This window comes from Ahaetulla prasina, chromosome 3 (assembly GCF_028640845.1).
Source record: "Ahaetulla prasina isolate Xishuangbanna chromosome 3, ASM2864084v1, whole genome shotgun sequence".
NCBI lineage: Eukaryota > Metazoa > Chordata > Lepidosauria > Squamata > Colubridae > Ahaetulla > Ahaetulla prasina.
Window position 1 is genome coordinate 78,188,687 of NC_080541.1, and position 23,713 is coordinate 78,212,399.

General features: G+C 37.7%; 1 protein-coding gene across 2 annotated transcripts in view; it reads left to right on the forward strand.

Annotated features, from left to right (window-relative positions):
• The first annotated feature begins 10,519 nt into the window (after nucleotides 1–10,519).
• Nucleotides 10,520–23,713, forward strand: part of CAP2 (cyclase associated actin cytoskeleton regulatory protein 2) — a 44,676-nt gene continuing 31,482 nt past the window's right edge. The window contains exons 1-3 of one of the 2 annotated variants that reach the window (XM_058175741.1): nucleotides 10,520–10,808; nucleotides 15,892–16,001; nucleotides 19,253–19,353. In XM_058175741.1, the coding sequence (XP_058031724.1) occupies nucleotides 15,893–16,001; nucleotides 19,253–19,353 (210 nt within the window). In that variant the 5' untranslated portion in view covers nucleotides 10,520–10,808; nucleotide 15,892. Of the gene's footprint in view, nucleotides 10,809–14,367; nucleotides 14,508–15,891; nucleotides 16,002–19,252; nucleotides 19,354–23,713 lie in introns of those variants that run through there. The other variant, XM_058175742.1, reaches the window with a different exon arrangement.

Consider the following 23,713-nt stretch of genomic DNA (forward strand, 5'->3'; position numbering starts at 1 on the left):
ACATTCCAAGTTTACCTCCCTTGTGCTACAGTACTGAAAGAGGTAAAAAATGCTATGTATATCTAAGTGTAATTTTTTTGTTATGCAGTTTCATCACAAAACGAATCACCGCAATGTAATTATGCATCATAGTTATTATCTACCCTTCACTGAAACTTTGAAGGCTTTTCAGAGTTGAGATGGAATTTGGGAAACGGGGGGAAAACACTGGGAGCTGCTTTACTAAAAGTATTCTTAGAGTTGTTTGAAATGTTTCATTTTTCTTTAATTATATATTTAGTAAAATTAACAGATTCCAAAGTTAAAAATGTTAATTTTTTGGGGGGGGGGAACCCAGAGAAGATTGAAATTTCAAGCCACACCCTCAATGATTTCATAATGCCAATTATCCAATCGTGGCTTACAGCAGCCCAAAAAAAAGAGAGGACAGTCCCAGAATCCAAAGCCTACTCTTGACAAATTGCTTTTACTTCTTTCGAAACTTTTTCTAATTGTACTTATACTCATTGACAGACCTTTACAAAAATAGAAAGCAATAATTAAATGACATGAATGTAACCTTATCCTTAAAGGATTTGTTGGGTCACACCAAGATTCCCTAAGTTCCAGAGCATGTATTACTAACCTTGAATGATCTTAAAGCTAAGCAGGGTCAAACCTTGATAGTACTTGGATGGGAGAGTAGCAAAAAATACCAGAGCAGAAGTATAAACTGGCAAGTTAAAAAAATATCCTGGAGGAAGGAAATAGGATTTCCATATTGCTGCCAAGAAAATATATGGACATGTCCTTAAAAGTACCCAAAATGAATTGAATTGAACGTTCCCTTCATAATGAACACCAGTTGACAATTGCTTTTTATGTATTATTGTGATAATAAAGCAAAACCGCATACCTTCTACATGAACTTGCACTGTTATGTAACTGTCAAGTGCTCCATGCAGGATTCTATTATTAAGAAATGTCATGTGGAAAACTTAAGTCAGCCATGTTTAAAGAAACAAAATACTATGACACAGCACCTTATATTTTCAAATGAGATAATCTAGTATATTTGACACAGAGAAATTAAAACACAACTAGCTATCTGATTGAAGTGCAGATATACTTCAGGAATGTATTTTTCTAGATTGGAGGACTCATGGAAAGTTTGTATTATTTAAATGCTACAAAATGTGTACTCTTATCTGTAGGAAATGCAGGAAAACTGCTTAGAAAGAATGCAGGGGAAACAACAATTAGTAGGCTTCCTATTCATTTTGCAGTGTTTCTAGCATGGTAACATGGCTAGAAGTTAGATTTGGAGGCAGACAAGGGACAGTATTGGGGTTCAGAAGGATTAGCAGAGGTTGCCTTCCACTGGAAAAAATAGTCCAGTCCCTTTTATCCACAAATAAATGTAGTCTTCTGCCTGTAGAAATCATACACAAAAAATCCATAGAAGGGATGTTGTAGCTGGATAGTAACAAACAAATATAATGCTACAGATGGTCCTCAATTTATCCTAAAACAGAGACTAGAAACTGGCAAAAATGTCATAAATTGTGATCATGTGTTCATAGGATGCCGCAACTGGTCCTACATGTAAGCAGATTGCTAATTGCCTAAAATGTAGTAATATGACTGCAGAGAGGAGTGTGATATTTTACAATGGCTGGAAGTGTTTTATGGGCCAGAAAGTTAATGGATCATAAGGCACACTTTCTGAGGCCATTGTAACTTCTAACAATCATTAAATGATCCGTCATAAATTGAGGTCTACTGTACCTGTATTAATTTCAAGAGCAATCTAATATCACCCCCAGAAAACTATTCAGGTAGTTCTCAACTTACAACCATAACTGAGCCCAAAATTTATGTTGCTAAGTGAGAAACTTGTTAAGTAAATTTTGCCCCATTTTATGACTATTATTGCCATATTTGTTAAGTGACCCACTGCAGTTCTTAAATTAGTAACACAGTTGTTAAGCGAATCTGGTTTGCCCATTGACTTTGCTGGTCAGAAGGTCTCAAAAGGAGATCACATGACTCTGGAACACTGCAACTGCCATAAATGTAAATTAGTTGTCCAATATCCAAATGTAAATCAGATGACCAGGGAAATATTGCAACAGTCATAAATGTGAAAATATTGTCGTAAGCAGAGATGAAATGCTACCAGTTTGGGCCGGTTCGCCCGAACTGGTAGTAAAAAATGCTGCTGGGTTGCCAAACTGGTAATAAAAAAATGTAAAAAAAAAGTTCCGATGATCAGCTGAGCAACGTGTGATCATCAGAACTTTTTTTTTTTACTTTTTAAGCATTTTCAAAACATTTTTAAAAAATGCTTTAAAAAGTAAAAAAACAAAAGTTCCGATGGTTGGGCATCACTCAGCTGATTGTCGGAACTTTTTTTTTTTTTTTACTTTTTAAGCATTTTTTAACTACCGGTTTGGGTGAATAGGTAGTAAAAAAATGCTTTAAAAAGTTTTTTTTAAAAAAGGCTCGGACCATCGCACAGCACAGCTGTGATCATCCAAGCCTTTTTTTTACTTTTTTAAAAGCATTTTTTTAAACTTTTTTTAAAGCATTTTTTTTTACTACCTATTCCCCCAAACTGGTAGTAAAAAATACTTTAAAAAGGTAAAAAAAAAGGTTCTCAAGACCACAGCTGTGCCACGCGATCATCAGAACTTTTTTTACTTTTTAAGCATTTTCAAAACATTTTTAAAAAATGCTTTAAAAAGTAAAAAAACAAAAGTTCCGATGGTTGGGCATCACTCAGCTGATTGTCGGAACTTTTTTTTTTTTTTTACTTTTTAAGCATTTTTTAACTACCGGTTTGGGTGAATAGGTAGTAAAAAAATGCTTTAAAAAGTTTTTTTTAAAAAAGGCTCGGACCATCGCACAGCACAGCTGTGATCATCCAAGCCTTTTTTTTACTTTTTTAAAAGCATTTTTTTAAACTTTTTTTAAAGCATTTTTTTTTACTACCTATTCCCCCAAACTGGTAGTAAAAAATACTTTAAAAAGGTAAAAAAAAAGGTTCTCAAGACCACAGCTGTGCCACGCGATCATCAGAACTTTTTTTTTACTTTTTTAAAGCATTTTTAACTACCTGTTCGGGCAAATAGGTAGTAAAAAATGCTTTAAATTTTTTTAAAAAAAGGTTCCGACAATCACGCAGCACAGCTGTGATTGTCGGAACCTTTTTTTTTTTTTTAACTTTTTAAAAGCATTTTTTTACTACCTATTTCCCTGAACTAGTTGTAAAAAATGCTTTAAAAAAGTTTTTAAAAAGGTTCCTAAGATCAAGCGCCACAGCTGATTCCCTCCCACCCCCACTGTTCTACTTACCATCCCAAGCCTCCTTTTGGTGCGAACTGTGCATGTGCACCCAGCGCACAGGCATGGCCAGCAAACTAGTAACTAGGTTCAGATTTCCCCACTGGTCGTAAGTAACTTTTTTTCAGTGCTGTTGTAACTTTGAATGTTCATTAAATGAACTGTTAGATGTCGAGGACCACCTGTAACTGAGTGATATATCCTCTGAAAAGAGAAACACAAAAGAGCATCCAGTGGATTTAATAAGAAAAGGCAGTCTTAAAATATATGGCTTGGTGGCAGCGCTTTAGCAAGCTTAGCTGATCCTGGAAAATTAAGAAGGTTGAGGAAATTATTTGTTTAGCAGAGTGATGGCGTTTGGGAAAAAACTGTTCTTGTGTCTAGTTGTTCTGGTGTGCAGTGCTTTATAGCGTCATTTTGAGGGTAGGAGTTGAAACAGTTTATGTCCAGGATGTGAGGGGTCTGTAAATACTTTCACAGCCCTCTTTTTGACTTGTGCAGTATACAGGTCCTCAATGGAAGGCAGGTTAGTAGCAATTGTTTTTTCTGCAGTTCTAATTATCCTCTGAAGTCTGTGTCTGTCTTGTTGGGTTGCAGAACCAAACCAGACAATTATAGAGGTGCAGATGAAGCTTACACTTTAAAGCTTACACTTAACTATCTGAAAAACTGCCTATGTTTGGGATCTAAGGTCAATAGAAAAGACCTGGTAAAAGAGCAGCCCCGAACAAATAAAAATGAAAGTTAAAGGATAAGATGAATGATCAATGATTAATGATGGATAAGAGACTGTACATTTAAATATGTTTATGAGAAATAAAAAAAATGTATGTAAAAAAAAAGAAAAGACCTTCTGAAGTGAACAGACATTTCCAGAAGCTTATTTGTCAGGCATGAGGGAGAAAGTAACTTCCTACACTGATCCCAAGCTTACATATTCTACTCTCTTGAGGACAGGTGTTCTTTAAACATACTCAAATCAGCCACTGACCTACGGAAACCATACAGCAATGACAAGATATCATTGAGAGTAGTCTACAACTTCTAGAACATTTGGGGTGGATCTGGGGTACTAGGATGAGCCTTAAGGATAGTATAGTAGCATTTCACATCCCAGAGATCTATGATCATCTTTATTTTACAATTTTTATCTGAACTGAAAAACTTCTGGAAAAAAGGCAATGACAAATCATTTCTTCATCCCTGCCAAGCAATTTGTATGGTTTCAGGAAGCTGTGATTCAGAAGTAGAAAAAGTCTTGGAAATTATTTTGCAGGGCAAGCTTCGGAAGGTCAAAAGACCACTCTTAATTTTTTGTGGTGGTTGTTACAGTGGCTGGAGTGCTGACGCAACTTGGGTGGAGCCAAACATCACATACACACAGGTAGAAATACAGGCACTCCTCAACTTATAAGCAATCGCTTAGTGACAGTTTGAAGTTACAACGGTACAGAAAAAAAGTTACTTATGACCAGTTTTCACACTTACAACTCTTGTAGCATCCCTGTGGTCTTGTGATCATAATTCAGGTGCTTGACAACTGGAATGTATTTATGACAGCTGCAATGTCCCAGAATCATGTGATCACCATCTGTAACCTTACCAGCTGGTTTCCAGCAAACAAAGTCAATGGGGGAAGCCAGATTTCCTCAATGACTGCGTGATTCATTTAATAACTGCATGGATTTGCTTAACAACTGTGGCAAAAAGGTTGTAAAACTGGATGCAACTCACAACAACCACCCGCAGTATTATTTTTTAAAATATATTTTCATGGAGAATATGCAGCGTTATTTTTTTTTAAGTCTATTTAAAAATTGTTCTGTTCTTGTATCTCCTGTAACCACATTTCATGGTTTTAATTAATTTGAAGTAGAGGGGAATGAATTAGGATTAGGAGAAATTCTAATTCACCCCCCCACCACCACTTTGGTCTGAAAGGAAGAGAACCTACTGTAATATTTTAAAACATAGTTCCACAATTTGGCACCTTCCAGGTACTATTGTGGGCACACCCTCGATGTAGGGGATGAGCAGGCTGAACCTGAAGGAGGTGTCAAACACATGATCAGTCACGAGTCTCTTTGGGCCCACAAGAGATCTAAATCTAGCTCAGCTTGAATTCTTTCTATTCTTATCTCTCGCTAATTTCCCTTGGCCCGTTAGTAGTTCAGATTCTTGTACGGAGCTTAAACTTGCAATAAATCCTTATGATTTATATTGATATTGATTGTTTCCTGATTGCTTATTTGTACGCTATGATTATCATTAAGTGGTGTATCATTAAGTGTTAAATTTGCACCCTATGATCATCATTAAGTGTTGTAAGTGTTGTACCTTGATGAAGGTATCTTTTCTTTTATGTACACTGAGAGCATATGCACCAAGACAAATTCCTTGTGTGTCCAATCACACTTGGCCAATAAAAAATCTATTCTATTCTATTCTATTCTATTCTATTCTATTCTATTCTATTCTATTCTATTCTATTCTATTCTATTCTATTCTATTCTAAATCTTGTGAACTGTCTGGATCTGTTGATTTTCCTGGTACTTGACACTTACCAATGAACACAGTGAGAAACTGCATTTCATTTTGGAGCAATGGAAAGTTTCAGGGAACCCAGTGTTTATTGGATTTCTACTTCCTTGGAAGGAAGTTACTGAAATTATGCCTCTATAATATAAAATTTATTTACTTGTTATGCAGGGTGAATATACAGATCCCTGCTCTTATCAATATTCTTGGTCAACATAAGCACTATAGAGTTTCTTCCACAGACTAAGGCCTCCCCTTTCAGTACCAGCTCAGACTTCATAAAGGAGAGCAGATCATGTTGCTCCTATCATCATCTCAGGTGTAATGTTGCAAAAGAATGAGTACTTCTGTACAGTTGATTCTCTGGAGTTCTTTAGCTAAGATTTTCTCATTTTTTCCTGTGTCTCATGTAACATAAATTAGGACTATGAATTCTCCCTCTGTAAGTTTTTAAAGGGCATTATTCAGATTGTTTATTCCAGGGGTCAGTAAACTACAACTTGTGGACCAAATCCAGCCCACCTGTTATTATACAGCCTACAAGGTAAGAATGGACAGACAAATTGCCAGGCTGGAGTCTCAGCTGAGCTCCCAGGACAGGATTGGGCTGGGGCTGAGGATCCTGAGCCGTAGCAGCAGTCTATCTACAGCCTCCTTGCTGGAGAGTTGGTGCTATCTAATGCCTGCCAGACTGTTTGGCCTGCAGTCCTGCCAGCCACACACAAAGAGGCAAGAAAGGGCAGGATCTGGCCCTTTACAAAAAGAATTTGCCAACTTTTGTTCTAGACTAATAGTAGAACCCACAAAAATCTTGAATTCTAAAAACAAATACAGAAATTGAGATGAACTTTCAGATATGGTTCAAACTAACTCCCAAACCACAGCAACATCTTGGCATTATATTAAGGTCAGAAAATTCACACCGTGAACTCTCCCTTTCAATGTCTCCTCCCCCACCCCTTTGCTCTCTAAGTCCTCCATACAATGGCGAAGTGTTAATGGTTAAGTGGTTTGGTTCTGCAACCAAACAAGACAGACACAGAATTCAGAGGATAATTAGAACTGCAGAAAAAAAACAATTGGTACCAATCTGCCTTCCACTGAGGACCTGTATTCTGCACGAGTCAAAAAGAGGGCTGTGAAAATATTTACAGACCCCCTCACATCCTGGACATAAACTGTTTCAACTCCTACCCACAAAACGACGCTATAGAGCACTGTACACCAGAACAACTAGACACAAGAACAGTTTTTTCCAAACGCCATCACTCTGCTAAACAAATAATTCCCTCAACACCGTCAAACTATTTACTAAATCTGCACTACTATGAATCTTCTCATCGTTCCCATCACCCATCTCCTTCCACTTTTGGCTGTATGACTGTAACTTTGTTGCTTGTATCCTTACGATTTATATTGTTTGTTTCCTGATTGCTTATTTGTACCCTATGACTATCATTAAGTGTTGTATCTTATGATTCTTGATGAACGTATCTTTTCTTTTATGTACACTGAGAGCATATGCACCAAGACAAATTCCTTGTGTGTCCAATCACACTTGGCCAATAAAAAATTCTATTCTTTTCTATTCTATTCTATTCTATTCTATTCTATTCTATTCTATTCTATTCTATTCTATTCTATTCTATTCTATTCTATTCTATTCTATTCCTTTCCTTTGCTCAGATTCATTGTCAGTTTCCAATTCAGGTAGCTTCAAATTTCAGCCTTCAACTGAGTTGAGTGATGGTATTAAGATTTCAAGATATTTGTGGTGGGATGCAAGACAGGAATATACTTTTTTCACACTTCAGCAAGTGTGTGGTACTGCAGAAATAGTAAGTCAACCTACTTGTAAAGAAATCTTTGATCATACACACATGTAGGAATGTATTTGTTCCACTGTAGGGACATTCCTTAGGCTTTTAACTGTACTGTCTTCATTTTGGGAGATTAAACAGAATAAGAGTTGGAAGGGACCTTGGGGATCTTCCAATGATCAAACCCCCTGCTCAAGCAGGAAACCCTATATCAGTTCAGAAAAATAGTTGTACAACCTCTTCTTAAAAATCTCCAGAGTTGGAGCACTCACAGCTTCTGGAGGCAACTCTTTCCACTGATTAATTGTTCTAATTGTTTATATTACTATTAGTAGACTATCATTCCTCTTTAAGATGAATTAGTACCAGTACAGTGGTGCAATATAGTCACCATCTGTAGCAATCCTGCATTTAGTGCCATTTCATCGTTTGCAGATTTCTGAAACTGAGACATTTTGTGCTCTGGTATTCCAGATTTAGATACATTCCATAACTCTCCCTCCCACAGTGGGAACTACTTTTATAGATGCAGCTTAGCTGTCAAACGCTCTTTTCTAAGGGAACAGAAATTCCACCTGAGCTATAAACAGTGAAGCAAGGGAATGCTTTTTTATTTATTGAAAATCACTAACTGCTGTATCTCTTCTGAGAAAGGAAGTGAAGGACATAATTATCCTAAATAAATAAGTAAGAATAAAGTAGATGTGACACTGTGTGAACACAATTAACATTCAATGTTTTCTATTTTTAAGTCTCTTTTAAGGCATCCTCACATTGCACATATTTATAAATATATATTATGTTTCTTCTAGCAGGCCTGCCCTAGGTTGTATGCTTCTAATTTGAAATTATTCTAAAATTTGCTTTCATTAAAAATAGGAAGTATAATATAGACACATTATTTTCTATCAATGTGTCTACGCGCCAGTTAACATGTGCGTCTAATCTGTCATTATAGTATGTGCTTTTAACCCTTTCCTTTAAATGACAATATTGACCTGTCATTCGTTAAGAGTGATAGAATAGAATAGAATAGAATTTTTATTGGCTAAGTGTGATTGGACACACAAGGAATTTGTCTTGGTGCATATGTTCTCAGTGTACATAAAAGAAAAGATACCTTCATCGAGGAACAACATTTACAACACAAATGATGGTCATAGGGTACAAAATTAACACTTAATGATACAACACTTAATGATAATCATAGGGTACAAATAAGCAATCAGGAACAATCAATATCAATATAAATCATAAGGATCACCAGCAACAAAGTTACAGTCACAGTCATAAGTGGAAAGAGATTGGTGATGGGAACGATGAGAAGATTAATAGTAGTGCAGACTTAGTAAATAGTTTGACAGTGTTGAGGGAATTATTTGTTTAGCAGTGTGATGGCCTTCAGGGAAAAACTGTTCTTGTGTCTAGTTGTTCAGAAAAATAGATTCAGAAAAAAGGAACTGATTGATGAAAACACCGTGGAAGTTTCAAGTAAACTGTGATGCGCATGCCTTGTGGCCATGGATAGCACCACAGCAGCCTTCCCAATGCTGGCACTCTCCAGATGTGGAGTGCTGTGCCTCCTCCCCCCCCGCCATTTCTAACCAGCATAGTTTCCATGAGAGTTGCACCCATTACATTCTTATTTATAAGTTCACTTGGAAAGGTTGCTCCAAGGCTGTCTCCCAAAGAATGACTTAAGTATAATAGCTTTAATTGCACAAGGCAGCAGATTTCTGCACGCTGCCTTCTCCTTTGTGGCACTTTTAATCTGGCATTGCCTGGGAATGGGGAGGCACCCAGCAGGTCCTATGGGACCTCACAGATTAGAATAGAATAGAATTTTTTTTTATTGACCAAGTGTGATTGGACACACAAGGTATTTGACTTGGTGCATATGCTCTCAGTGTACATCAAAGAAAAGATACATTCGTCAAGGTACAACACTTACAACATTTAATGATAGTCATAGGGTACAAATAAGCAATCAGGAAACAATCAATATCGGTATAAATTGTAAGGATACAAGCAACAAAGTTACAGTCATAGGTGGAAGGAGATGGGTGGTGGGAACGATGAGAAGATTAATAGTAGTGCAGATTTAGTAAATAGTTTGACAGTGTTGAGGGCATTATATGTTTAGCAGAGTGATGGCGTTCAGGAAAAAAACTGTTCTTGTGTCTAGTTGTTCTGATGTGCAGTGTTCTACAGCGTCGTGTTGTTTTTTTTTGTTTTTTTTGAATTTATATCCCGCCCTTCTCCAAAGACTCAGGGCAGCTTACATTGTGTAAGGCAATAGTCTCATCCATTTGTATATTATATACAAAGTCAACTTGTATTGCCCCCCCAACAATCTGGGTCCTCATTTTACCTACCTTATAAAGGATGGAAGGCTGAGTCAATCTCGGGCCTGGTGGGACTCCAACCTGCAGTAATTTTAATTGCAGGCAGCTGTGTTAATAACAGACTGCATTAGCCTGTTGAACCACAAGAGGCCCGTTTTGAGGGTAGGAGTTGAAACAGTTTATGTCCAGGCTGTGAGGGATCTGTAAATATTTTCACAGCCCTCTTTTTGATTCGTGCAGTATACAGAGCAAGAAGACAAGAGACTGGAAGGAAGGGTGGCAAAGTTCTTCCCCGCCTTTCATGAAGCCACAATGACTTCCCCAGCACCTGCTCTCCCTTACCAGTTCAGACTCTTCCCTGACAAGGCCTTTTCCTGAGGCCTTGGCTTAAGGGGCTTCCTTCCTCCCGCCCCCAGTTCCTTTTAGTGACTTAGCAAAGCAGGCGCCGCCGCTGGGAAACCTGTCACGCACACGCCTCCCGCTCGGTGCATTTCTACACACCCCACCTCTCGTGCTATTTTCCCCTCCCTCCGCCGCCGCCACCCTCTTCGCGCTCTCCCGCTGGACTTGGCTTTATTTGGCGCTGCCGGGAACTCCCCGGGCTGCAGCAAAAAAACCCAAAAAACCAAAAAACCCACCCCACACCCTCCCCCGTTGTGGGCTTCTTTTTTTGTGAGTGACACCGCTTCATACCGAGGAGGGGGAGGGGGGGGAAAGCGCCTACGGATTTTCGTGAGAAAGAGAGAGAGGAGAAAGACGCGCCGCGGCTCATCAAAGCAGGTAATGCAAGAGCAGCCGGCAGCGGGACGGGCGAAGCAGCTCGAGCCTTTTGGGCAGGGCAGGTCAAGGCCGGGCATAGGAGGTGGTGGGTGGGTGGAAGGATACGTTTTGGCCAGGCAGTAGATGCAAGAGGGGAGCTTGGCGACGGCCGACAACTGTGCCGAGGGGCCTTTCCCGGCGAGGCGAGCTGGGCTGTGTGCGCGCGCGTGTTTGAGTGTGAACGTGTGTGCGCGCATGAGGTGTTGGAGAGACGGCTCCGCTTGGCCAGGATGGGCAGGGCTGTAGAGCGGGCGCTTGCGGCGTCTGCGGTTTTGAAAAGCAATCTGGGTCGCCCTTCCTGCGGCTGCATTCCCTGCCTGCCTGCCTGCCTGCCTGCCTGCCTGCTTCTTTCCCCACCCATTTGAGGCAGGGGCCTGCGCCAAGAGCGGGCAGGTCTCTGCTGCAGGTGTCTGGGCGGAGGCCCCCTTTCCGGAATGGGATTTGGGGGAGGGGGTGAAAATTCGGTGCGGCCTCCGCCACGGCACCAATGCGGCACAGCGCCCGCTGTGTGACATACTGAACTGGCAGCCTCTACCTGCAGGGAAGGTACTTTTCACCTGCTGGGATGTCATCTCCTTTGAGTTGGAGGCATCTCGAGAAGCCCCCTGTTTAGAGAAACCGTGATCGGCCCTCCCCCCCTCATCAGGGAAAAAAAAGAAATGAGGCCTAATTATTTTGTTATGATTAGAGCTTTCATGAACAATTCTTTTTTTTTTAAAAAAAATGCTTGTTTCCAGATAAGCTACATGTGTGTCTCTATATATATATACAATTTGTATGACCACCACCTGCCTATTCCTGCTTCTGTGATCTCTCTTTTTAAGAACAACAACCTAAGACTTTTGGTATGCTATGAATCACTCCAAAAGGGTGCATATATAAAAAAAAGAGCCCTTGGGATTCAGAGTCATAAAATTGAGAGGGGATGCTTCCATGGAATTTAACCTGATGTGGGTAAGCGTTAAATGTTTAGAAAGTAGCTCATTCCAGAAAGAGAGCAGCCCAGTCCTATGAGTAGACAGTATATTGAGATGTAAAACTAGGTTAGCAATTTGCAATGACCATTATTTCCAAATAAGGATAAACTAGTTTGCAGCTGGACTGTGTGCTGTATTTGAAAGCTAATATAATAAAAGAAGCTTTCCTGGGGAGGAAAGCTATGGCAAATCTAGACAGCATACTAAAAAGCAGAGACATCACCCTGCCAACAAAAGTGTGTGACATTGACCCTGCCAACAGTCAAGTCTATGGTTTTCCCATTTGCAATGTATGGTTGTGAAAGTTGGACCATAAGGAAGGCTGAGTGCCAAAGAATTGAGGCCTTTGAACTATGGTGCTGGAAAAGACTCCTGCGAGTCCCTTGGACTGCAAGGTGACCAAACCAGTCAGTCCTAGAGGAGATCAACCCAGACTGCTGTTTAGAAGGCCAGCTCCTGAAGATGAAACTCCAATACTTTGGCCACCTAATGAGAAGGAAGGACTCACTGGAGAAGAGCCTAATGTTGGGAACAATTGAGGGCAAAAGAAGAAAGGGACAACAGAGAACGAAGTGGCTGGATGGAGTCACTGAAGCAGTCGGTGTGAGCTTAAATGGACTCCAGGGGATGGTAGAAGACAGGAAGGCCTGGAAGAACATTGTCCATGGGATCGCGATGGGTCGGACACAACTTCGAGATCAACAACAACAAATCATAATAAAGCAGTACCATTCCGTGCTTCAATAATTTTAATAGCGTATCCAGAATTATTTCAATTTCCAAAGATAAAAAGTGGAATTGTGCCATTATTAAGAACAGTGCATGGGCATATTTGTGAAGCCACCAGGAGTTGAACTTGCCTCAAGAACTGCTTTATCTTTCTTACTACTCTGTTTTCCCCAAAATAAAACATCGCTTGATAATAAGCCCAATTGGACTTTTGAGCACGTGGCAATAAGGCCAAGTGCTTATTTCAGGGTTCAAAAAAAATATAAGGTAGGGTCTTATTTTGGGGGAACACAGTAGTACGTAAAACAGAATCATTTATTTTTTTTCAACGAAATTATCTGTGTAGAGTCCTTAGTGTTCTCTGAGCTTAGCTGTTTGCTTGCAGATAACATCATCAACTATATGGTTTTATTAAAAATCTAATTCTTCTTCTCTGTACAGGTAATCCTCGACTTAGAATAGTTCAAAGTTCAAAGTTAAATGGCATTCAAAAATGTGACTTATGACAGTTTTTCACAGTTACGACCTTTGCAGCATACCCATAATCATGTGATAAAATTCAGATGCTTTGCAGCTGGTTCATATTTATGATCATTGGTGTGTCCCAAGGTCATGTGATCCCCTTTTGCGACCTTCTGACAAGCAAAGTCAAGGGGCAAGCTAGGTTCATTTAACACCAGGGTTATTCATTTATCAACTGCAGTGATTCACTCAACAACTGTGGCAGGAAAAATCGTAAAATAGGACAAAACTCACTTAACAAATGTCTTACTTAAATTAAATTTTGGGAGATTATATATATACACACACACACACACACACACACACACACACACACACACATACATATACTACCTACCTACCTACCTACCTACATATACATACACATATACTACTACATTTTTCAGGGCACAGAAAACTAAATCATTCTTCTTCTGATTGTCCTTATTATTTACTTCAAGCTATAGCTAAATCCGATTTCCCTGCAAATATTAAGAAATTGTGAAATAGGGAACATTTAAGCAAAATATTTAATTTGCTTGTATGAAGTATAAAAAGTGTTATACTATGAATTGCAGAATTATTTGCTGCTCCTTTGAAGCTAATCATCTTAAGATGCTTGAAATATACCTGTAATTTTCATCAGAAAATTTGCCTGGTTGAAACATGGAAATGTGAACAATGTATATTTTTAAACAATGCTTATCCTATTTTTTTTCTGTTCATGATTTGAAATGATTATGAGTTAATTATGACTTGGAATAAATACTGGTAAGAAGTTTTTCTATTAACTTTCAAAATAGTCTTGCACGTACATTTTTATATTTATTTGAATTCTTAATGGAATAATAGACTTGCCATTCCTTCTTTGATTCATTAAATTCTATTAACTATGATAAAAATCTCCTAGGGTTGTCAATAGTCAGGTGGCATACAAATTTCATGAATGAATGAATGAATGAATGATACACTGGAATACATGCTGTTATTGGATATTAACAACTTTTGTTTCCGTCCAGTAAGTGGATTTGTGGCATTCATTAATTGCATTTCAAGCACTTTAGAATATTTAGCTTATCTTAATGCATGGCAAAAGCGATCCTCTGTTCTTTACATAACTATTGATAGAGGGAATACTTAAAATGTTACATTTTATTGACGGCAAAGAGAAAATAAAACAAAAAAAATAAGCATGTGTGCATGATGAGCAGCACTAAATGTTATATGGATAATTAGAAGAACAGTTGCCTTGGTAATTTTAAATCAGTTATTTTATTCAAATACTCTGGTTCAGGGGTCTGCAAACTTGGCTCTTTTAAGACTTGTGGACTTCAACTCCCAGAATTGAGGTGTCTCCAGCTTTCAGTGCATATATGGGAACACATCCTTCTACTTTTCATTGAAAACAAATTGCAAACAGTGAAATCACAAGTAAAGGAAGCAGAAATTACAGGTTGCGATAATTACCTTATTTACAGTAGTTATTAGCTAAATTGTTGGGAGATCACACAGACCTTGTGGCATTCACGAGGTGGTTAACACATATAATGTGATTTTAAAAACAGTTTAATTGAGGTGAAAACTTTAGTTGTGGAGTTTAGCCAAGGCTGGATAATTTCTCTATATGTTCTACTTCTAAGACGCTAACTGACGTGAAATGTTAATTTAAAAAAGAAAAAAGATGCAATTTGGCAACATTTATTCACTTCCATGTGCAGAGCTGTCTGTAGTGATGGTCACTGGTTTCAGAACGGTGGGCATGACTGGGTGATTTAGCCCCACCGCTTTTAACATGTGTTCAATGCATGCAGTGCACTTTTAAATTTTAATGCCACTTTACAAAACCCAATACTGCAACCAATTTTGGTCACCATACTACCAAAAAAGATGTTGAGACTTTGGAAAAAGTTCTGAGAAGAGCAACTAAGATGATCCAAGGCCTGGAGACTAAACCATATGAAGAACGGCTGCAGATTTTGGGTCTGGCTAGTCTAAAGAAAAGAACGATAGCAGTATTTCAGTATTTGAGGGGTTGCCCCAAAGAAGAGGGGGGCAATTTATTCTCCAAAGCACCAGAGAGCAGGACAAGAAATAATGGTTGGAAACTGATTAAAGAGAGAAGCAACCTGGAATTAAAGAGAAACTTCCTAACAGTGAGGACAGTTAACCAGTGGAACAGCTTTTGCCTTCAGAAATCGTGGGTGCTCCATTACTGGAGGTTTTTAAGAAGAGACTGGACAGTCACTTGTCTGAGATTGTATAGGTTCTCCTGCTTGAGCAGGGGACTGGACTAGAAGACCTCCAAGGTCCCTTCCAGATTCTATATTATTCCTATTCCTATTCCTATTCCTATTCCTATTCTATTCTATTCTATTCTATTCTATTCTATTCTATTCTATTCTATTCTATTCTATTCTATTCTATTCTATTCTATTCAAAATTCTGATTGCCTCATCATATATGGCATTTTGAAGCCAGTGATTGGCACTACAGATAGCCCTGTGCTTGGAAGAGGCATTCGGATCCAGAAAATTAACTAAGTTTGGTCTAGTAGTTAAGGCACCAGGCTAGAAAGCAAGAGATTATGAGTTCAAGTCCTGCCTTAGCCATGAAAGCTGGCATAGTGACCTTGGGCCCATCACTCTCTCAACTTGTCTCATAGCATTGTTATTGTGGGGTAAATAGGAGGAAGATGTATTGAATGTGTTCACCATCTTGAGTTACCTGTAAAAGTAGTAAGAGTTGTGTATGTGTGTGTAAAAATATAATTAAATGGTTCTCTAAAATCCACACATCATACAACAGCTAGTATTATGTGTATCTCTTTATTTTTTCAGAATGGCAGAGGTGGCTTTGATAGAAAGATTGGAAAAAGCTGTAATTAGGCTTGAATCATTGTTATCAGAATCACATAGAACTTCTGAAACCATCAATGGAGTTAATGGAGGTATGATTTTATTATCATTTATCAGAAATGTATTTGGTAGGTTGAAAAGTGAACAACTAAATGTCATGTGGTAACATTTGTTCTCAAAGAAAGCTAAAAGATAATCAACCACTTTCATTGTATTTTTAAATTACCTCTGGGGAATATTAATATTTCATTTAATCATAATTTTATGTTCTGCAGAAAAGATTTATAATTCATCTATTATTCACATTATTGATGTTTTAATTTTTTTTACATATTTCAACATTAGTGTTTCGATTGCTACAAATAATTTACTGTCCAGTAAAACAAAAAATAGCAGAAAAGATTTGCGTTGCAAAAACATAAATACCTATTTTCTACAAGATTATTTTTCAGTTTACTAAATTTTGACATTGGATTAAAATGTGCTTGGGTCACTAAAAGTCGTTTAAGGGTTATTTTTATTTCATTTTTTTGTATACTGTTTTCCGTTGGATTTCTTTCTGTTGCATTTCTATAGTGCCTCTCAAGAAGCACACCATAGCTATATGATAACTTAGGGGAAAAATAACACAGCTAAACTACTGATCCAGTGATCCTGATCCTGCAAGTGATAGATAACAGTACAATGCAATCACCTCTTTCTTTTACAGTACTGTAATACTTCATAACAAATATTCATGCTGTTGTGCTTCAATTTGTGGATTGTAGAAATTCAAAATAAAGCTTTTCATAGTGTCAGCTGTAAGGTGCTTTCCTCCCATCTCTGACTTAGGAGAAAAATATATCAGTGGAGAAAGCGCTGCATTAGCTGATTACCTCTGCCTTGCCTTAGCCTCAGGGGCAATTACTGTTGTTGCCTGCACACAGTTCGGTGTCACATTGCTTCAGGGTAACAGCTGCTAGTTGACTTGTCATCCCTTCTCCTCCAACCTAGTGTCATCTATAGGCATGAAAACCAACCATCAGCCTTGTGCTGGGGCAGTACCGAGTGTCCAGGTGTTGTTTTTGTTAGTTATGTTTATTAGACTTTCATTGTGGATACTTTCTTGGACTTCATTTTTGCTGAAAATAGACGCTTCTGCTTCTGGCCCTTATAGCTTCTATACCGAAGGCCAATTTGTCACATCTTTTTCTGCTAAGGCTAAGGAAGGTAAAAGCAGGACTGTGTATGGAGAATTTCCTCCACCCACTGCAATTGCAAACTGCTGCTTGGATGGCCATTTCTCTTTATCAAGAGCTGGCAATCACATAATTTAAAAAGAATATATATATAGTTTCAAGCTGCCATCCAAGTCCTCCAGAAATTTCCACATTGGGACTTTCAAAGGTTAGAAGGATAATGGAAGAAGAAACCCTGAAAAGACCCAGAAAAGGAATCTCATTACTAGTCATGATCTGCAGGACATTTCTTCCATGACTAATTCAGGGCAGCCCCAAAAGTACAAATTTTGCTTGCATTAGGTATCAAGACAGTCCTTCCAATTCCGTTTCTTGCTAGTGGTCAAAGATTCTAGCCTGATAATAGGAAGCCTTAAGAAGCAATGGTTCATATTCCAGACACTTGCTTCTGGATCTCCATGATGTCCCAGCTTTGCTTTCTCTTCATCGCTGGGATGGGAACCTTCACGTTTTGATGCATATAGAGTTCACTTGAAGGAACTCCTCCTTTGGTCTTTTGCTTCAAGAGAGCAGTGCATTTAAGTCACTGCCTCTGATGCTGAACGGGACATCAGTTATTTTTTTTATTTTTTAAAATTTATTTTATTTGTCAAGCATATTTAGGATAAAAGGTAAAAGTATAAACATAATTTGAATACATGAAAAGAGTAAGAGTAAAAAGGAATATTAGGACAGGGACGGTAGGCACGCTGGTGCACTTATGCACGCCCCTTACAGACCTCTTAGGAATGGGGTGAGGTCAACAGGCTTAAACTTAAAAGTTTTGGGGATTTGGGGAAGAAACTACAGAGTCAGGTAGTGCATTTCAGGCATTGACCACTCTGTTACTGAAGTCATATTTTCTGCAATCGAGTTTGGAGTGGTTTACCTTGAGTTTGTATCTATTATTTGTATAGTTGTGGTTGAAGCTGAAGTAGTCATTGACAGGTAGGACATTGTGGCAGATAATTTTATGTGACACTTAGATCAGACCGAAGTCGGTGTAGTTCTAAGTTGTCTAAGCCCAAAATTTGAAGTCTGGTGGCATAAGGTATTTTATTGTGGGTAGAGGAATGGAGGACTGTTCTTGTAAAATATCTCTGGACTCAGGGCATGTTTCCCCGCTCAGATGCTTCTGTTGCCAGCCAGGATGGTCAGTTCAGCTAATCCAAAGAATTCATGGTGTTAGCCACCAGATTTGGTACTGCATACTCTCTCCATGACTTTGAATGTTACAGCTTATACAGTTGGCTCCTCCCTCCTTCAAATGCCAATCCTTTTAAAGAGCCAATCACTTACTAATTGTCTGCATTTCTTTAAAAAAAAACACCTGCATATTTGTAGCATGTACAAGAGGTTGAAGGTAGAACTGGAGTTGCTCGTTTCCCATTTCAAAGGCAGAAGGACTTCTAGAACAATTTACTTTGATTCCCCCTCTAGACATGGTGATTATTAGAACATGGACACTTCTCCCATAACATTTTATATATTTACTTGATCAAGTATATCAGTACATAGATATATTGAAATATGTTGAATTATAGTACAAGAGAGTAATTCTCAAAGAGCTCTTCTGTTTTACATAAGAAAAAAAATTGGTTTTAAATGCAAACTATTTCTATTCTCCTTTTCAGTCAGATTTATAGCTACCAGTAGATATTATTTACAGGGGAATCTTTGGAACTAGATGTATGTTAATCAACTAAATGGAACATGTTTTATTACTTGCTTTAATTACTTTATTACTTAAAAAGTAAATAGGGTTTAAATATATGGGTTTAACATATGTATGGGTTTATATAAAGTTCCAGAAAAGGAACCTTGTATTGGAATGTAAAGATTGGAAGCAGCTCATCTTAAATCTATTTTTAAAAATTTCATAATGGTAGCTTTTCCATACTATGTAGCAAGTATTGTTACTCTAATTAAAAAAAGATTTTTAGCCAGGGCCAAAAATCCATGTAAGAATAATCTGGACATTCTGTAGATTTGCTATGTTTGCTTCTGCAGCAATTGTGTTTATAAACTGCTTTCCAGTTGTATGAGATTTTCATTTTAGAGTGTGAAATAAAGACCATAAATGTAAAATTTTGGCCAGTTCTTTCAATTCAGCGTTTTTCCCGCAGAGCTAGCACCATATGTTGAAGCTTTCGACAGACTCATGAATGAGAGTGTAGCTGAGTTTATAAAGAATAGCAGGATCCTTGATGGTGATATAAAGATTCATGTAAGTATTTATTTTTATTTTTATTTTTAATTATGGAGGTTTAATTTTCACAAAAATATGGGTCTTCCACTGACTCCCTCTAGACTCCCAAAGGCCTAGTACTTGCTGAAATTTCAAGGAGTGAAGTAATAGCTGTCAAACCAAATTCAAAAAGGAGTTCAATTCAGAACTTCGATATTTGAGCCAAAAACCGAGTTAAATGTATAGAAAGTTAAATCCACCTTTCCAAATAGACAACTATAATTTACTTAATGTAAATATCTAATAAAAGCTTGCCAGAGAAAGTGATTCAATTATAAATGTTTTTGAAGGAATATAAATGGAAAGACCATTTACAATATAATACATTCTCAGACTTAAATTCAGTTTAACTAAACTTATTCCAAAAATTCAGTTCTAGATCACTTGAAAATCTTTTAGGAAAGATTTCAACAGACTCATGAATGAGAGTGTAGCTGAATCAACGCTAACCTCAATCAGATCAAAGTTTTTACCAATAATTACTACTATTACTACCAAAAGACCAGATAGTATCAAGTCTGATTTTGTAACATAACTAGGCATGTCATCATATAGTAGTGCAGTAACATTAGGAATCATCCTGCATAGTGTATATATCTATCTCATTATTTTTCTTTAGCTCTGCAACACACTTTCTGAAAGTTTATTGACTTAAACTGCATTGTAAAATAGAGACCCTGGTGGCTCTCAATGAACTTGATTCAGCATCTGTGCTTTACCTTAGCAAGTCAAAGGAGGAATGCTTTTCTTCTACATATCTTATAGGCCACATGTCCTATGTATTAGATGTACAGCTGCTGCTGCTTTCATATCAGGAGTTGAAAAGAAAGTTGTATTTGGTTTCAGAAAACACCTGTTGTTCAGAAAACTGTCAGATACCTCACTAATTGGAGGAAACATTATATTATGTCATGGAATATGTTTAGAGTATTTTTAAACATAATTTTATGCATAATTACTGGGGGAGAAACCCAGTGAATTGAATGAAACTTTTAAAGTTAAACATATGTAAGGTCTTACTAACATGTCCAACTTTGTGAATTTAATTTACCCAATGTGATCTATTTAATTACACTGGCTTCTCAGTTGAACTAGGAATTTAATTGATAATGATATAGAATAGAATAGAATAGAATAGAATTTTATTGGCCAAGTGTGATTGGACACACAAGGAATTTGTCTTGGTGCATATGCTCTCAGTGTACATAAAAGAAAAGATACGTTCATCAAGGTACAACATTTACAATACAATTGATGATCAATATATCAATATAAATCATAAGGATTGCCAGCAACAAGTTATAGTCATACAGTCATAAGTGGAAAGAGATTGGTGATGGGAACTATGAAACGATTAATAGTAGTGCAGATTCAGTAAATAGTCTGACAGTGTTGAGGGAATTATTTGTTTAGCAGAGTGATGGCCTTCGGGAAAAAACTGTTCTTGTGTCTAGTTGTTCTGGTGTGCAGTGCTCTATAGCGTCGTTTTGAGGGTAGGAGTTGAAACAGTTTATGTCCAGGATGCGAGGGATCTGCAAATATTTTCATGGCCCTCTTCTTGATTCGTGCAGTATACAGGTCCTCAATGGAAGGCAAGTTGGTAGCAATTATTTTTTCTGCAGTTCTAATTATCCTCTGAAGTCTGTGTTTTTCTTGTTGGGTTGCAGAACCGAACCAGACAGTTATAGAGGTGCAAATGACAGACTCAATAATTCCTCTGTAGAATTGGATCAGCAGCTCCTTGGGCAGTTTGAGCTTACTGAGTTGGCGCAGAAAGAACATTCTTTGTTGTCCTTTTTAATGATGTTTTGATGTTAGCTGTCCATTTGAGATCTTGCGATATGATAGAACCCAGAAATTTGAAGGTTTCTACTGTTGATACTGTGTTGTCAAGTATTGTGAGAGGTGGAAGTATGGAAGGGTTTTCCTAAAGTCTACCACCATTTCTACGGTTTTGAGTGTGTTCAGTTCCAGATTGTTTTGGTTGCACCACAAGGCTAGTCGTTCGACCTCTCGTCTATATGCGGATTCGTCATTGTCTCGAATGAGACCAATCACTGTTGTGTCATCTGCGAACTTCAGTAGCTTAACTGATGGATCATTGGAGATGCAGTCATTGGTATACAGAGAGAAGAGAAGTGGGGAGAGCACACAGCCTTGGGGGGCCCCTGTGCTAATTGTACAGGTATTTGATGTGATCTTGTTTAGCTTCACCTGCTGCTTCCTGTTTGTTAGGAAGCTTGTGATCCACTTACAAGTCTGTTCCGGTACCTGTAGCTGGTTTAGCTTAGTTAGAAGAATGTCTGGAATGATGGTATTGAATGCTGAACTAAAGTCTACAAAAAGGACCCTTGCATAGGTCTTTGGAGACTCAAGATGTTGTAGGATGTAGTGCAGAGCCATATTAACAGCATCATCTGTTGATCTATTTGCTCGGTATGCAAATTGCAAGGGGTCTAAGAGCGGATTCGTGATGGTTTTCAGGTAGGAAAGCACTAGCCTTTCAAAGCCTTTCAAATAACCTATATTTAATAGGTACAAAATATTTTGGTTGTTTATTTATCTGTAGTTTTAAAATTTCTGTCTAGAAATAGTAAATGTTAACAAGTTAACTTGAAAACTTCAAGCATAGGAGAGCAAGGCATAAAGTGTTTTAATTAAAATGTCTTTAATTTACTGGACCCTATACTGAAAGGAAAACCAACTTTTTTGGATCAAAAATCATACTAGTTCACAGGGAATTTTTTGGGGACCAAAAGAATTGACAGGGCGGGTGGCTACCCACCCACAAGTATATGTTTAAATACACACATTTTAAGCATATGCTCACTTTCTACATACACATAAAATACATACTAGGTCGGGAGAAGGTTTTTTTATTCTTAAATGGTTCCCTCCACGTTGAATAATAGTTTTTTTAATTTTTTTATTTAACTTGTTGAATCCAGCCATTGTGGAAACTTTGAGCTCTGGCTTGGCACAGACTATGAAAAACTACATACTGCTATATGTTGCATATAGCACACACCAGCAACTTTATTTCAGCCACAGATCCCTCAATAAAGTTAGTCCCCCAAAATTGGGCTATGGAGGAATTTGGGATTTTCTTTAAGAGGTGAAATAGGTGCCAACCATCACACCTTTTAAAAATTTCCAAGACACCCTTAAAACCAAAGTTACTTGAGGTTCTATCCATGTCTGTTTTTGAAGCACAATAGAGCTTTCATTATGCATGCAAAATATATTCCAGCTGTTGGATCACCAAAAGTTTGTTTCTTTATTTTCTTGTCAGACAAAACCATAAGAATGTAATACTTCTTTTATTCAATATCTTGTTTCTAATCTGACCTCAAAGCTGTAATAAATAAATTTGAATTTTGATCTTTTCTCCGCTTATTCGGCCTTCTTAAAGGTTTTATGGACCATGCAAAAAGCAGCCAAGGTCTGCATAAGCTTGTACCTCACCTTATAAACATTTCAAACATAAATTTGAAAAGAAAAAACCCAGAATGGATTACTATTTTTAATTATATTTGCTGATAGCAAAAATATTCTAAATTATTTGATTAGTAGGTAAGTGTTCTAAAATATCACAGTTCAGTTAATGATTTTGGAAGTTAGATTTATAATAAGCGCTACAGAGCTTGAAGCATAACTCATTATAGCTGGCTAAGGTGACTAAACTGCAGCCATTAGCTCAATCTATAGCTTCCAAAAGGTCAAGGTTTCATTCTGAAACACTTCTTGAACTGGTGTTTTGATAGATGTGTGGGTAATAAGCACCGGTATCAAGTTTGGCTAAAGGAGGAAGGATAGCCACGGTTGTCAAGGGAACATTTGCAATAATAAGTGCGAGTGGAACAAGTGACAACTTCTCTGTTGGACGTGCTCATGTGTAAAAACAAATAAAAGTTTGGCTATTGTAGTACAGGTGGTTCTCAACTTAACAACAGTTCATTTAGTGACCGTTCAAAGTTACAACAGTACTGAAAAAAGTGACTTATGACCATTTTCACACTTATGACGGTTGCACTTATGATCCTCTTTCGCGACCTTCTGACAAGCAAAGTCAAAGGAAAAGCCAAATTTATTTAACAACTGTGTGACTAACTTAACAAGTTAGTTGTGTATGGAGATTCTCCATCATCTAAGTCATGGTTGTTCCAAAGGTGCTTTTTCAGGAGGCAACTGGCAACTTCCTTATTTTTTCTTTGAAGAAATTTCGCTTCTCATCCAAGAAGCTTCTTCAGCTCTCAAATCTTGAAAAAACATCTTTGGGTTAACAAGTTAGTTCACTTAAAAGATGTGGCAAGAAAATTCGTAAAATGGGGCAAAACTC